The sequence below is a fragment of the Dunckerocampus dactyliophorus genome, chromosome 16 (genome assembly GCF_027744805.1).
Source record: "Dunckerocampus dactyliophorus isolate RoL2022-P2 chromosome 16, RoL_Ddac_1.1, whole genome shotgun sequence".
Classification (NCBI taxonomy): Eukaryota; Metazoa; Chordata; class Actinopteri; order Syngnathiformes; family Syngnathidae; genus Dunckerocampus; species Dunckerocampus dactyliophorus.
This window is the reverse complement of record NC_072834.1, coordinates 13,225,349-13,241,673: the sequence shown is the minus strand read 5'-3', so window position 1 is coordinate 13,241,673 and position 16,325 is coordinate 13,225,349. Positions and strand designations below refer to the sequence as shown.

At 41.4% G+C, this 16,325-nt stretch overlaps 2 protein-coding genes across 3 annotated transcripts in view; both read left to right on the top strand.

The window, feature by feature from the left end:
• Positions 1 to 24: 24 nt before the first annotated feature.
• Positions 25 to 6,545, top strand: znf346 (zinc finger protein 346). Its single transcript, XM_054756034.1, has 7 exons — positions 25 to 198; positions 858 to 961; positions 1,145 to 1,240; positions 1,354 to 1,495; positions 1,767 to 1,964; positions 2,046 to 2,145; positions 3,034 to 6,545. The coding sequence occupies exons 1-7, from the start codon at positions 141 to 143 to the stop codon at positions 3,329 to 3,331; spliced, it is 996 nt and encodes a 331-aa protein (XP_054612009.1). The 5' UTR covers positions 25 to 140; the 3' UTR covers positions 3,332 to 6,545.
• Positions 6,546 to 8,292: 1,747 nt separating this feature from the next.
• nsd1b (nuclear receptor binding SET domain protein 1b) overlaps positions 8,293 to 16,325 on the top strand; it is a 128,414-nt gene continuing 120,381 nt past the window's right edge. For both annotated transcript variants that reach the window (XM_054755457.1, XM_054755456.1), the window contains exons 1-3: positions 8,293 to 8,552; positions 10,823 to 10,885; positions 10,973 to 11,117. The gene's annotated coding sequence lies outside the window, so the exon portion shown is untranslated. The remainder of the gene's footprint in view (positions 8,553 to 10,822; positions 10,886 to 10,972; positions 11,118 to 16,325) is intronic.

Sequence of the window (16,325 nt, the reverse complement as noted above, 5' to 3'; positions counted from 1 at the left end):
AGACAGAGATCTTCTGTTGAAAATGCTGTTGATTTGTGCAATTATTTCCAATACACGAAATTGTCAACAGAGAGCTTTGTACAAACTTACGCCAGAGGTGGCGCATGCGCACGAGAGAAAAATTGTTGTGATACGAAGTTATGGCCGTCGCCATGCAGACTGAAAATTTTCCTTTCCTTCCATCGGGGCTGGAGCAAGGTACGCATTTATTTTTTTCATAGCAAAATCGAATATATATTCATTTAACCAATGTGTTCTTATTAGCTTCCCGAAAGCTAACGAATGTGCGTATCTTGCTGCTGAAGTATTAATGAAGCTAAGCTAATATGGGCTAAGCTAAGATAACCGCAGCCGTTTGGTCGCCAAGGTCGATGAGAGTGTGTTTGCATCGGATGATTTTTGCAGAATGGATGCGAATCTGTTCAAATGGCTATAATCCAAGCTGACCCAGAGAGCTTTTTTTTACATTTGCCCCCCTCTGCATTTTATTTTTAGTTCGTGTACAGGATTAGCTCCCATGTTGAAGTTAACGTTAGCCGCTATGCAGTATATACACACTGCTTGTCTGTTGCCTCACTTGCTTTTAGTAGTAGTAGTAGTAGTAGTAGTAGTAGTAGTAGTAGTACACATAGTATATGCCATTTCTGCCTTCTCCTGTGTTTACTTAAAGATATGTTTTGTTATGAGTTATGTGGGGGCGGGGGTCTCTGCACAAAAGATGCTTGCGAATTGTACTACTTTGCAAACATCAGCATTGTGGTTCACACGAGTAAAAGATGCTTCAAGTAGTAGCAGTTTGCTCCTATCATAACCACAGGAAATTTGGTATAATCTGACTGTCTCTCTCGTCATTGCAGTGAATAAGATGATCAAGGAGCATGGTGACCTCTTTACAGACAGCTTGTGCAGCGTCTGCAATGCTGTCCTAATTTCGGAGTCCCAGAAATTGGCTCATTATCAGGTCAGTGAGCCACCAAAAGCTTCCATCAGGAACGCTACTAAATTAACTTCATGTTGTTCACTGTTGAGCATCAGGCTAATGGAACAATTAATGACCCAATGGCCAGCTGTTAATCATAGCTTATTGTCGTCATGGATTGCTGGTGCCCTCGCAGCTTGTTCAATGCATCTTTTTTTCTTTCAGAGTAAAAAACATAGCAACAAGGTGCGGCGCTATCTTTCACTCCAAAATGAGAAGGGGCCTGAGTCGAAAAAGTTCAAGCCTCCATCATGTGACATGGTAAATTAAGTCTTTATCCGATTCTCATATAAAGGTAATTGTGTTTTTTTATGTTATGTTATATTTAGGACAATGCTTGACCACTTCGGTGTGTGTGTGTGTGTCTCTTTCAGATGGAAACTGACCAATCCGACCCCATGAAGATCTGTGACATTTGCAAGATGAACTTCACGTCTTCCGTGATGGCCCAGTCTCACTATCAGGGCAAAATTCATGCCAAGAATCTGAGACACAAAACTGTGGATCCTCTGTCACGTACGTTTTGGGTTTTATCGGCTCATTCACCTCTTTTCCTTACTCATTTGTGATGATCCAACTGTTATTTTTGTTGTTCCCAAAATTACTGTATTGCCCCCAACGTCCGCATGCAGACATGGCATTTGTAAAGCTGGAGATTACAGTGCAGTTAAAGGAGAAAGTGCTGCTGTTTGCAGAACAAATTAAATTAACACCCCCATCCACTGTTTGAGGAAACGCCAGTAAGCCTGCTCATTGAATTCCATAAATATATATTTAACTTCAACAGAAGCCCAAGCGGCTGTACCAGTGCCGCATCCCGACACAGACCCCGTGAACGAGAAACACCCGAACCGCTTCTGCTCCATCTGCCAGGCCTGCTTCAACAACGCACAGATGGCCCAGCAGCACTATGTGGGCAAGAAGCACAGGAAGCAAATGGCCAAGCTCAACCTGATGAAGCTGTACGGCAAACCCACCACACCAGGTCACAGATGAACCTCTACACCACTTTATCCCGTCATCTCCTCTTGATACGTACTAACGTTTATCTTCTTCGTACCTCCAGCTGCCGCAGGGAAAGGTCTGCCATGCACCATCTGCAACATTGAGCTGAACTCTGTGGATCAGTACCAGTGTCACATCAGCGGGGCCAAGCATAAGAACCAGTATGTGTAACACAGCCTTTCATGTTTTTTTGACAGGAAAAATGTTATATCGTTAGTTTTTAATAGCTTTTCAATGACACTTTGATGCTAACAGCTCTTATTTTATCTGCCAACTCTTTGCGCAGCAATAACTAAACCATATTGCAAATGCAATTATCTCCAGGACCTTTATTTATCTTAAGCGCAACGATGACGGGGCGTTAAGTGGAAGCATAAGTGGAGAAAAGCTGTTATTTCCTAATTGTGAAAGCTCATTGTATACAGCAAGTTATTTTTAAACTTAAGTAATGACTTGGAGGGCATGAGAAAGTGGAAGGGTAATTGTAAATCTTTGACCACATGGTTCATTTATTAACAAGTACATTGCACAACACAGCAGCAACACAACCAATGTTGTAATACCGGTAAGGAGCTTCTCGGCCAGCATTAATAGTGCTGATGAGTTCATTGTAAACAACAGTACAACACGCATGACTTTCACACCAACAGCTGAGTAGCAACATATTTAAAGCACATGCAGAGGTAGATAAAGCTGCTGGATGCCGACCACTCTTCTTACTTCAAATGCTGCGCCTGCCATTGGTGGAGTTGATTAAAAACTGCAAGTTAGAAATGCATGTACTTTCTCCCGCAGACAACAGTGTGTGAATTTGACTTTGTTGCGCCTTTGTTGTGCCTTTTCCGGAAATGACTTTCTTCAGCCCCCTGATTGGTTAAAATGGCTTCATAGCTACGAGATATAGTGCCACATGTTGCAGGCATGATAATTATAACTGATACACTGTGGAAAATAAAATAGGGGGGAAAATACCTCCTGCTCTATCCCAAATAGCAACAACTTGTGTATATGGTTCCGTCCAAATTACGCCTTCTCTAACTTGGTTACAGAATGAAAAAATCTGGCCTGAACCCATCTGAGAACCTGCACATGGCACAACAGTCACCTGATGACGAAAACAAGTCAGTAGATGACGGCGGCCACCCTGGAACTGTTGAGACCACAGCCGGAATGGGCGACAACCAGTCTGACAACGGCGATTACGAGTTTGGAACAGCGAGCCAACAGTTTGGGACAAAAGATGTTCTTTTTGAAGACACCTTCTACGCCCTGGGAGAGGACGAGTTTGTGACGGAGGGCACCCTGTTTGGGTCGGCAGATGACCAGTGTGGCTCCTTAGACAGCTAGTCCGGCCCTAAGGAGAGTGCTTATATAAGGGGACACTAGAACCATGAGACTGCATCCAGCGAGCGACTTCAGGGGGAGGGTTTAGTCAGGACTCGTGACAGAAACCCTACAGATCATAAGCTTCATCGGACCTTCACATCCATACGGAATCATGCTAGTAGGTTCCCCACCAGAATTGTCTCAGAAAAAGCAGTTTTGGACTCTGGAAGGTTTTTTTTCCTAAGGAGCCTAAACGTCAATGTGGAGTATCTTAGTTTTTTTTTAAATCAAAATTATTTTTTATAGAATGTAAACCTTTTTTTGGCTCCAAAGTCGGAGGTTTGTGTTTGAGCATGCGATGATTACCAGTGTAAAAGCCCAAATCTGCTTATCGGTCGGCATTAGTTGTACCCTAACGGACAAGGTGAGTTTCATGGTCATGTGATCCCAGGTTCATTTCACTTTGCAATATTTATAGAAACACAGCTCGCACATTTAGTATGTCTTTATTACACTGTTTTTCCCGCTTTTCCACTGCACGGTGTCAGCTCTGCTCTACTTTGTTTGGCTGTTGTGGTAACGCAGTGTTTTTATTCAAAATGCTGCAGCAGGGAACTGCAAAAAACGCATTGACGGTGTCATTTGGGACAAGCCAAGGAGATGCATTTTGTTCAAGAGAAGACTGAGGACAATGAGTTTTTATTACTTTTACTTTCGACACTTTCCACGGCACAGGTCTAGCTCAGTGCTATTCCTTTCCTTTCCTTTTTTTTTTTTTCCCCCACAAGGACGTCCTGTGTTTTTGTGTAAGGAGGCATGTTATTCAAGAGCATACTGAGGGCAGTTAGTCTTGATTACATTTACATACATATTTACATACTTTTCCACTGCCTAGTGAAAGAGGGTCTCCTGTGTTTACACCTTGGGAAAGTAGATGCATTTTATTCGAGAGGCACCTGAGGACAATGAGGCTTTATTACATTACTTTTGCCCCTTTTCCGCTGAAAGTTACCTGCCCATATTTATGTTATTGTAAATTGTACAACGGGAAACTGCAAAAACTGTATTTACTTCTTGGGCAAGGTGACATTTTATTCCAGAGTAGGTTGAGGCCCTCTACAGCGACGTGAACACAGCGGAATCTTATACTGCAGCTTGCAGAGTTAACTAATGTTAGCATGTTTGTTTTAGTCATTTAAAGCGGTTGTCTTGACAAATGAGCAACCAACATTGGTTTACGTCACCCACGTCTCATTCCAGATACTGGAAATATTACCTCACAGTCAGTAGAGAGTGGAGCCAAGCCGAATAAGTACCGTGCAGAGGAAAGTGGGCATGAGAATAATGAAGAGATTGTTGCATCATGGTCCTCTACCACCGTGCGTACCGTCAATAGACTGCTCTCAACAGCAACACTGGAAATCTCTTCCACTTTGTTGCCAACATGTCACAAGCAGCTCCTTTACTGTAGTGTTGTTTTTATTGGTTCAATTGTTGACTGTCAATATTGTTGAAGTGATGTCAGAAGCATTGTCCTCGCATAACGACTGACTGACTTTATTACAGAATGTCTGCTAGAGAGATGCTTTTTGGATGTAATTTATATGAAAAAGGAAGCTGCTTTCTGCTGTATAGGTTATGCTATAATTGGTGGTGATGTTTTTGTCATTTTGTTTTCTTCTAAGTTGCGTTATGAAGGAAAGGAAAATTGCAAGTCGTGCGTTGATTAAAAAAAAAAAGAAGAGACAAAAATACCTCTTAAAGTTTTCTCACTCCCCTTGTTTTCTTTCAAGTGTCACAAGCACTGGCATCAGCAAATAAACCAAAAATTGGAAGCGGCCACAACATTCTTCACTGTCTCAAGTGTGATGCAGTGCACCACCACATCCACACGGTGTCGCCACTTAATTGTGTGACCCAGTCTAGTCTGGGTCACACAATTAAGGCATTACAATGTTTTTATACACTCCTGATCAAAATCTTAAGACCAGTTGAAACATTGCTAGAATTTGCATTTTGCACATTTGGATCTTAATGAGGTTTTAGGTAGAGCTACAATATGCAAAAGCACGAAGGGGGAGTGAGACAAAAAGCACTTAAAAAAAGTAATTTATTGAAAACAACAAACTGAAATAGGCTGTTCATCAGCTGATCAAAAGTTTAAGACCATCGCTCAAAAAATAACAAAAACTGATGGCCATTTTTATAAACTTCCCTTGCCATCCATCCCCAAATGTTCTGTATGGGATTTAAATGAGGGGAACATGCAGGATGGTCCAAAAGAGTGATGTTATTCTCCCTGAAGAAGTCCTTGGTCAAGCGAGCATTGTGAACTGCAGCGTTGTCCTGTTAAAAAACCCAGCTGTTACCACACAGACGAGGGCCCTCAGTCATGAGGGATGCCCGCTGCAACAACTGCACGTAACCGCCATTTGATGACCCTGCGCCACCTGAAACTCCAGTGTTCCACTGAATGACAAAGCAACCCAGACCATGATGGACCCCCCTCCACTGTGCCAGGTAGAAAATATCTCAGGTAGGATCTCCTTGTCATGCCAGTTGGAAGCCATCTGGACCGTCAAGGTTACATTTTTTCTCATCAGAGAATAAAACATTTTTCCACCTTTCAATGTCCCATGTTTGATGCTCCCTGGCAAAGTCTAAACAAGCAGTTTTGTGGCGTTGAAGAAGACAAGGTCTTTGAATTCATTTTTTAAACCCTTTTCCCGCAGATGCCGTCTGATGGTTATTGCGCTGCAGTCGGCACCAGTAAGGTCCTTAATTTGGGTCAAAGACCACCCTGTGTCTTGATGGACAATTGGATCCTCCGGCTCAGCGCAGGTGGGATTTTTTTTGGGTCTACCACTTGACTTTTTTGTTCTATAATGCTCAGGATCTTTCAAAAAATGTAGAATGACTGATTTACTGCGCCAAACCTCAGCAGCAATGCGCTCACACACTGCGAGAGGCCTTGCTTATGCAGCTCGACAATCAGATCACGTTCAAAAAAATAAAGCTTCTTAGCTTTGGCCATCAGGAGGGCATGACAGTGTGAATGCCTGACAGAAAATGAACATTTTGAGCAGATTTGGGCTTTTATAGCCTGTGGTCTTAAACTTTTGATCATCTGATAAACAACCTATTTCAGTTTTTTTGTTTGTTTAAATTACAAGTTCCAAATGTTTTTGTCTCACTCCCCCTTCTTGCTTTTGCATATTGTAGCTCTACTTAAAACCTCATTAAGATCCAAATGTGCAAAATGTAAATTCTAGCAATTTTTTAACTGGTCTTAAGATTTTGATCAGGAGGGTATATAAAAAACAAAACAAAACACTTTCACACCTGTGTGTGTACACACACACACACACACACACGCAGTGGTGTGTGAAAGTGTTTGCCCCCTTCCTGATTTTTTAAAATTTTTTTGCATGTTTGTCACACTTAAATGTTTCAGATCAGCAAACAAATTTAAATATTTGTCAGTGACAACACAACTGAACACAAAATGCAGTTTTTAAATTGAATTTTTATACACACACACACACACACACAAATAATTACAATTATGCACAGCAATGCTTTATCACCATAATACTAATTAGCAGCATGTTAGATGTTCACAGTGGCGGAGCCAGAAATCTTACATTGGGGTGGCCAAGGTGAGACCATTACTTACACAGGGGTAGCAATAAGTTGATGCCTGAAATGTCTAAATGGCCAGTGGGGTTGCCGGGGAGTGACCAAGGGTGGCCACGACGTAGTTCCGCCACTGAATGTTCAACATGTGAAACAATGTCATTGTGCAGTACACTAAAATGAATACAATACGTTCTGAAGTTGACCTGGGCCACACGTTGGCAACTGTGAATATACTGGCTTTACAGAGGTTTACTAAAAAATGTAATCAATAAGAAATATGAAGTGATATTTTGGTTCCTGTACTTACATTGACGTTGTATGTCAAGCACGCCCTCTGCTGGTCAGCAGACACATACCGTATACCAGGGGTCAACAACGTGGTGCCCGGGGGCACCAGGTAGCCCCCCACGACCACACGAGGTGCCCGCAAGCCTGCTTTTCATTCAGGTTTTCAGTTAATAATGAAAGAACAGTAGAAAGAAATGCATTCTGAAATACAAAATGTGAGTTGTGGACGTCAGCATTTTGTTAATGTTTTGGTAAAACAAGCATATTCGCTTTGTTTGGGTTTAAAATAAGCTCTGAAAATAAATGTTACAAAAATGAGTAGCTCTTGGCCATTTTCATTTAGTAAAAGTAGCTCTCACAAGGAAAAACGTTGGTGACCCCTGCTGTATACATTACAGTGGAACCTTGGTGTCAATCCGTTCCAAAAGGTTCTACTCTAACAGAACTGTACTCTAACGGAACCATTTTTTCTCATACGAAATGATGTAATTCTAATTAATTCTTTCCAGAAAGTCAGCAATGTTAACACAAAACACCTTTTCATAGTTTTACACACAGAAAACACTTAAAAATCAGATATAAAAATTAAAAAACATTACACACTAGATATTTTAGAAATGTTTTTTTTTTACACTTGTTTAAAAATGTTACTTATTTGGTGAATAAACTCTAACAAGTAAATACTGTCTTTCTTTTTTCACCAAAAAATGTGTTCTAAAATTTTTTTTTTCTGTTCTAGAATGCAAGTAAGCTACAATTGACTGAGATCTTACTCAAGAAACAAAATGTGATTTACTGTTTTTGTGTAAAACAATACATTCGAAAAATCATAGCTAAGGTGAATAATTATATTTAAGCTTTTTTTTTTTTTTAAACATTTGAATTAGAGAGCTTCTAGAATGGTGTATTAAGCATTACTGAATCCTCACAACGATTGTTGTAATTACCAGCGCTGGTAATATAGATGCCGCCACTGGGTGGTGCTCTCATACATTTGTTGGTGTTTGTAGTGAGCTAGCTACAATATGCTTCCCCCTCTCGCCAAGCTAACCCTAAATAGGGCGACCACAATACTACAAACAGCTGTCAGCAATCAGATTAAGACTGCAGAAATTTATTATTTTCAAAAACATATATGATTGACGTTTAACCTTGTCTGGCACTCCCACATGTAACTGTAAACATGTCTGCCACTCATGTCACGTCATTGTGTGAGTGTTGCAGGTGGCTGACTGGTCGGGTTACAAGATGTCCATCCATGACATGTGAACATTCCCATGGATTACATGGAATTCTTGTGACATATGGACACATGGTGAGTGTTTTATTATATGTGTTTGTGTCAAAGCAGCTGGGCATTGGAGGTAAAAAAAAAAAAAAAAACAACCCCAAAAACATCGACCAACAAGCTGCTGGAATTGTTAAACACCTGTTTGAATGCCCCCTTCCTCCCCCCGCCATCCTAGCCCCCTTCGGACACTTGATACGAGGGGAGCGAGAGGGAGAAAACAGCTGGATCAACTGAACGTTTCCTCTTTGTGTTTCCTGTCCCAGAACTCGCCACGTCCGTCCGTCCATACGTCACGTTGGCTAATCGTCAGATAGCTAAACCTTATGCGTAAGCGAGCGTTGTGTTTAGATAAACCCTAACCTGACAGCAGACGGTGAGCTTGCAGGAAAACTCTGGAGAAAATTTGTGTGGTCCTGCTCCTGTGTGGCGTGTTTCCAACAAAACTGGACCACAGTTTTGCGGGATTAAAATAACGACCATACAGGTGTCTCTGAATACAGGGGTTGCATTTGAAGGCGTCATAACTCCTTACCTACAAACGCAACCTTCTTTTCCTGGTACTGTCCCAGGGTGTCAGTGTTTTAAGTATCCTAGGTCCCACATTGTAGTATTTTTCAACATTTTTAAAGTGTTTTGTCCAAAATGTAGCCTTGATGCTGGAATTTAGACAGTTCAAAAGTGCTTTTTCAAGCGGTTTTGTGTGTCTGTAGCTTCAATGCCAATGAGCCGTGTGTTTCCGATAGTGTGTGTCTCCACAAAGTGCTATTGTGCACTTTATCCACACTGTAACTCTGCACTCGTCCATGGTAATATTTACCCTATATCACATAAAACAACATAACATTAAGGAGTGGGACAGGAGGACACAAATGTTAGATGCTAGCATAGATGTGTTAGCTAGTGCTAACATTGCAGTCACATTTGAACAGCAGCATCATGCTAGTTTAGCACATTTGTTGAAGAAAAACAAAAAAAATGATCTGTACATGACAGACTGATAGTTGCCAGGGCTTTATTTTAGGATTGTGCATGTGTAGTGAATGTGTTTTTTTTCAGGGTGGCTGCACTCCTGCTTCTGGCTATATGATATGAAAAAGGAACCATAAAGTCACTTAAACTCAATTTTCTAGAAAACCTACTTTACTTACTTTTTGAAGAGAATATATATCACTCGTGAAAGTTACAGAGGATGAGATGCCTTCTTTAAGGAGACTTTGGATGTGAGAGTGTATTGGTGGAGCTCCAGCAGGACTTCCAGGTAAGTGAGAGAGCACTCGGAGAATTGCTATTAGGTTATCAGGTTATCAGCTTAGCCTGCACCCAGCCTACACCGTGAGTCTCGAAAACCCAACATACTACGTCTAGGTGTTCGTTCTTCAAATATCGTATTCAATTAAATTTAAAAAAACCCCGCAAGATCATTTTTGTGGTATGTGTTGGCAGTTACGTTCCACATGGCAGACATGATTGTTTTTGTTTTGAGGGAAAGTGGGAGGATGACGCTGCCCCAGACGTTAGTTAGGGCAAGACACTACAGTACACGAAAGGATCGCTGCAAGCTGCAATAGCGCTAGCCACAGGTGATCGGCTTTTGTAATTGGCATTAAAAGGCATTTGTGGGCATATGCCAATCATATGATATTTTTTGCAGAAATCGACTGATGCTGATCGGTGGCGGATCAGTCTAAGCATCCCTAATTCTAACCTATCGCACTTCACCAGAGAGACAAGTCCACTGTGGGCACACGTAACTGCAGTGTCCCCACCCGCTCCCATTTCAAACCCTCCAGACACCTCACCATACCCATACCCCCACCTACCAGCATGAAAGTTCTAAACAATTGTTTTACTGTGGGATTAATATTTTACAAAAACTATAAAATGGCATTTCATCTGCTCTATCATTCTAAACAGTTATTTTTTACATACCTGGGGCCTCATCTATAAACCACAATCATACGAAAACCGAAAAAGGTTTGCCTCTATAAAATGTTTTACATATTTTATTAAAACGGCACTGATTCATACAGCTCTCCATTATCAGACCTTTTGTGTCCCCCCGCTGGCCTGGAAGAAGAATGCACTCCCCTCCAGCATCTCCTCTTATTTCTACATTATGTGGTTTACTAAAATATATAAGGCAATTCATGCTCTAAAGCATTCTAGAATCTTTCAGCTGCCTCAGAGTCCCGCTCAGCTTGTCCTTTGGTGCTGATAACAGTAACTTCTCTCATTTCTATTTGCTACAAAAACCTAACCAAAACCTTCGATCTGTGTTTTTGTTCCTCATTCAGGGCCACTTTTCAGCAGATCCGCCTGCAGGACGTTTTTGGGGTTTCTGGATATGACACCTCCAGGTATTGAATCCAACAATCTCTCAAAAGTCTTTTAAATGGAAAGGTTTCATTACAACCACATGACTGAATGTCTTTTTTTTTTCACAGGTTGTGAGCCATCGTCAGTGGCTAAGAGGCTTATTTGGCCCCCACCAAGAAGAGGAAGAGGGGGCAGGAAGGGATGGAAGGAATCCCTGATGCTGGCCTCCTCAGGAGATCACAGCACTCTGAGCTCCTCTCCAGGAAATCAAAGGTGAGAGAAACTAAAGGCGCTTTTTTGTTTGGCCTTCATCGTGTTGCTAATGAGGAGGGCGCATGCTGCAGTCAGGAGCTTCCGGGTTTGAGCCACTCTTTGTGCTTTGACATATACTGTTTTTTCTATTTCGGATGGGTAGGATCGTCCCAATACATTTCTCAAAATCCAAAATATATAACACTCATAACACTCATAAGACTTCTTAATTATTTACAGAAATAATTGAGAAAACACATTGATGATGTCAAAAAACAGTAAAAAAGAATCCCTTACTTAAAAACTTAAAAAAAAAAAGTAATCTAATTTCATCCAAATTTGAAGTTTTGTTGGCAAATTCTAATCCAGACTGTTTTTATTTATTTTTACAGTATGAAATGAAAGAAAAGTGTGTTAAACTGATGTGTCCAAAGCTGACATTGTCCCTCTATGGAAACATTTCTTTGATACGTTTTGGCCCGTCATTGACACACAAAAACTGTAACTGTAAGGTCAATAATAATGTACCTGTCTGTTTATTGTTGTGATCACTTCAAATACTAATAATGATAGTAGTAAACGGCACATTATTCCTCCATTTTCTGTTACATCTCTCCTGTCATGCAGTATAGAGGGTCTTTGTTGAGCATTTTTGCAACAGTTGCTTAAAAACAGCAGAGCGCTGCTGTCATAAAGAGGATCTTTGATTTGCCTTTTTGTGGTAGGTGCTTAAAAACAACACAGCTCTCCTGTCATATAGAGCAGCGGTCCCCAACCCCCGGGGCCGTGGGTCATTTAGTACCGGGCCACACAGAAAGAAAAAATAATTTCAATTATTTCATTTTTTTTTAATGTTTTATTTTGAAAAGTGGCCGGGTTCTCTCTGTTACATCCGTCTCCCTTGACGCATGTCCGTTGTGTGTGTGCTAAGTTTATCTAATGCCGCACAGATAGACTACTACTGTATTTTTACCATTTTTCTTTCACCTCATATTTGGTGTCAAATGCTGATACTATGTGGGAATGCATAAAGGTGAGTTTTGATGACTTATTGAGTGCTAATGTGCACATTTGTCTCAAGTTAATTCATGCTAGCACACTGCCTTTTACCACACGTCAAACAGCCATGTAATAATCTCTCTGGAAAAACTTGGCTGGAACTTGAACTGGTGGATGGTGGGTCGCCATTCATTTTGTGCTTTTAATTTGATGTTATTCATGTCTTAGTTTTACACAATACATAATAAATAAGATAAATATAAGATATTTGACGAGGGTTTTTGCAATAGGTCCTTAAAAACAGGCAGAGCGCTCCTGTCATGTATAGGATCTCTGACTCGTGTTTTTTTTTTTTTTTTTTTTTGCAGCAGGTCCCTAACTAGCATTTTACAGTAGATTCCTAAAAACAGCCGAGCGTTCCTGTCATATCTCTGACGAGCGTTTTGGCAGTAGATGATTAAAAACAGCAGAATGTTCCTGTCATATAGAATATCTTTGACTTTTTTTTTTGTAGTAGGTGCATATAAAAGATTGCTGACTAGCGTTGTTGCAGTAGGTCGTTTAAAAACAGCAAAGGGGTCCTATCATATACAGTAATCCCTCATTTATTGCAGTTAATTGGCCCATACACGACCATGATAAGTGAATTTCTGCAAAATAGGATTTCTCATTTATCAATGAAATAGTCTCGGAATTAGCGCATTAAAAACCTGTTTACAACCTTCTAAATCCGTTTTTTAACATTATGTAAGCCCTCTAAACATGAAATAACGAGGGGTGTCTTAGAATAGTCAACTATTTGACGATCAATCTCGCAGTCGAATCATATGAAAGTGTCATGTGATCAAGATTGTACCATTCTGACTACATGGGGGTGCCCATGGCTGCTGCTGAGGAGACATTTTTACACAGAAAGTCTTTGTTTTTGTTAGAAATAGCCTATTTTGATAGAAATTCTGCTTATTTTGTGTTAATAAATAATTGAAAATCACACTTGTGTTTAATAGAACACCTTTAGTTACTCAAGATGATGGCGCATACGCACGGCGAAGACCAGCTTCTATTCCAGATTTGCAGTTTTGTAGTTATTATTTTGGTCATCTGGTTTCTCAACAAGCTCGACGAGAGGTTTTGATATTAGATTTTGCAGAGCCAGTGTTTTTATCATCGATCTTCGACACGTCTCTGAGATGTCCAGAGCACCGGAGTCTACACACACCACCCAGCCGGGTGCTCACAGGCAGTGTTGAGAACATGAACAAAGGCGAGGAAGGCCCAGAGGAATACGAGCTAAGTTCAAGCTAACACTGCACAAACTCACCTTACCGAGCATTTCCCCTTACTAATGTGTGGCCTTTAGGGAATGGAGAAAGGTGGGAAAAGTCGCAAATTAGATCTGTTTATTTTGTTAGGGATCGCCATTAGCAGCGCTTTTTGGAGAAAATCTAACGTATCAGATTCGACAATGAAATAACACCCCTACACACCTTTACACTTGTAGACATAATCACAGAAAATAAGCCATTTAAGACATAAATAAGACTCGTGTGTGTCGCTGTATGTGTTCCGGTGCTAAGAGGAGCTCAGTGCCTGGCGGACAGGAAGTGACGTTGGGGGTTCTGAGTTGAGTTTTACCTTGGTGTGCGTTACAGCCACAACAGTAGCTCGTGTTAGGGATTATCGTGCCGGTTGCGAGACAATTCAAACATGCAATAAGAGCCTGTTGTTTCGGCAATCTTGCAATACAATAACTTTACTGACACCTAGTGACCAGTGGAGAGTACTACATATCACTCCATCTTCAAATGCGTCTTCTGAATGCTTCCTGTCACATATGGAGGATCCTTGACTAGTATTGCTGCACTAGATGCCTAAAAACTGCAGAGTGCTCTGGATCTTTGCCTAACATGATCATTTATTATTCATTTTTGATTTGAATGTTTTGAAGGTATGACAGAAGCCTGCATTGATTATTGAGTAACAAGAAAAATAGTGAAGGGACAAATCCACCCTCAGACCACAACGGATATGAGCACTGCTTGTGTGAAGTGCCACATTACCCAACATGCTTTTTTTTTTTTTTATTGCCGCTTAGCCGGAAAGCTTGTAACTTTCTCTCTCTTTTTATTTATTCTTTTGCTGGCCTAAGCCAGGAAATCCTGTGCTGGCGAGCGGGTCCTGGACGCTGTGTCCATTGTCTGCTTTCCATTGATGCTCTTCATCCAGCTGTAAAATCTGTTGTGGGGTGCAGTGAAGAGTGCGGTTTTTTTTGTTGTTTTTTTTTTTGGCGGATGCAGTGTGGCTGTAAAAAGATGTCACCCTCCCCTCATGGTCAGGTCATAGCAGAATAGAAAAAAATAAAAACATGCCATGTTTGCTTCCTCTGCACTGTTCCTCACCAGCCCCTCCCCCCCCATGCGTCTCTTGGCCGGAGCTATATGTTTTCATGGTGCATTTCCCCTCTTCCACCGCGGACGTTCTGCAGCGTTTAGCATGAGCAGATTAGCATAACAGTCTCCACAGGAACCTTGTCAGCATTAAAACTTCACTTCCCCTGCAAGCGGTTTAACTGCATAATCTGTTCCTCCCACCAGCACCCCCCAGCCCCAAAAGCAGCGCACTGACTCCCCCATGACCTCCGTTTTGCGTCTGAGTGCTGACAGTATCGCTTAATGATGCAGGATTGCCAGCACACCACACACTGGATGTTGAATCTGGCCGGCCTGCCTCCTGCTTCCTCCCACTGTAAAATAATTAAGCCACAAGATGTTGGCCCGTGCTACAGCTAATCACACTTGAGCATGCATCAACCTAAAATAACATTCTCCTTTTAGGACAAACATGGGGCAATGCACATTAATACTGTTTGTGTTTTCTGCTGTTAAAGCAGAACCAGGCCAGCATGTCCACCACAGTGTTTACAGTTGTGCGACCACAGAGGAAGGACCTTTTTTTTCTCCAATTCCCTTCCTTATAATCTGGATGTGTTTGTAAGCCCACCAAGCACGAATTCCAAAACCGGCATTTAACAGTGAATCACTATGAGCCAACCAAAACGCAACAGACGGGAGAGCAGATCTTTTTTGATTCCGGCAATACTGAGGTTTGCATCTCTGCCACGTTCCACCACAAAACTCCATCCGGAGATTATTAAGACCTCGGATAATAAAAAAATAGAAAGAAAGCACTCTTGTTTTCATTGCGGAGTCATCCATATTCCCAAGTTCCCACATCCGGACAAGGAAGCGGCTCTGAGGACAGGGAACAGGTGGATCCACAGCTCTGTCAGCTGGAGGCTTGGATTGGAACGCTCTGCTTCTCTCAGCGGTGCTCTCATTTCCTCGACTGGGTTTTTACTGCTGGTTCTCAACCTGCGAGGCAGAGCTCCAAACGAGTCACTCGCTACATTTGATGGGTCCCACGTTATTTACAAACCTTACGGTGGATTTGTTTAAATTATTTCTTTATTGCAAATGTTTAGTTTACACAAGAGAGTGCTCCTGTCATGTAGAAGATCTTTGACTAGGGTTATTGCAATAAGTACTTTAAAATAGCTAAGGGCTCCTATCATATATAGTAATCCCTCATTTATCATGGTTTATTGGTTCCAGACTCGACCATAAGTGAATTTTTGCAAAGTAGGATTCCTTATTTAAGAATCCTACTTTGTAGTGAGAGCATAGAAACGTGTTTATGACCTAAATACGTTTTTTAACATTATTAGAGCCCCCTAGACTTGAACTAACACCTCTATAGTCACGTCACACTCCATCCATCCATCCATTTTCTGTGCCGCTTATCCTAATTAGGGTCACGGGGGTGCTGGAGCCTATCCCAGCTGACATTGGGTGACAGGCGGGGTACCTTTACACTCGTATAAGCCGCTACTTTTTTCTCAAACTTTGAACCCTGCGGCTTATACCGCTGTGCGGCTAATATGTGGTCGTGTTTGAATCTCATGACATTGCCTTTACTTCAGAACTACTACGAATCGTTTAAATATGTATTTCAGAAAAGGCTATTACTAAGAGAGTCCATCATTAGGGCAAAAACCCAAAAAACCCAGAGAAGCCACCATTGTTGGTGTTTGCTAACCCTGTCGCTCTAGTTGAGTGGAGCCGGGTATGCACACAATCTAGTTTACCGCGAGCAACAACAAGCACAATTTATACTAAAATCAAATGTAAAGCATTGTTGGATTTGGGTTATTCAATCAACACCATAAATATA

What these genes read in the sequence shown, in the direction of transcription:
- znf346 (XM_054756034.1), top strand. Translation starts at nt 141, where the DNA reads ATGGCCGTCGCCATGCAGACTGAAAATTTTCCTTTCCTTCCATCGGGG. An exon ending in AGCCTCCATCATGTGACATG is followed by an intron (nt 1,241 to 1,353) that starts GTAAATTAAGTC and finishes TGTCTCTTTCAG; the next exon opens with ATGGAAACTGACCAATCCGA. An exon ending in CGGCAAACCCACCACACCAG is followed by an intron (nt 1,965 to 2,045) that starts GTCACAGATGAA and finishes TCGTACCTCCAG; the next exon opens with CTGCCGCAGGGAAAGGTCTG.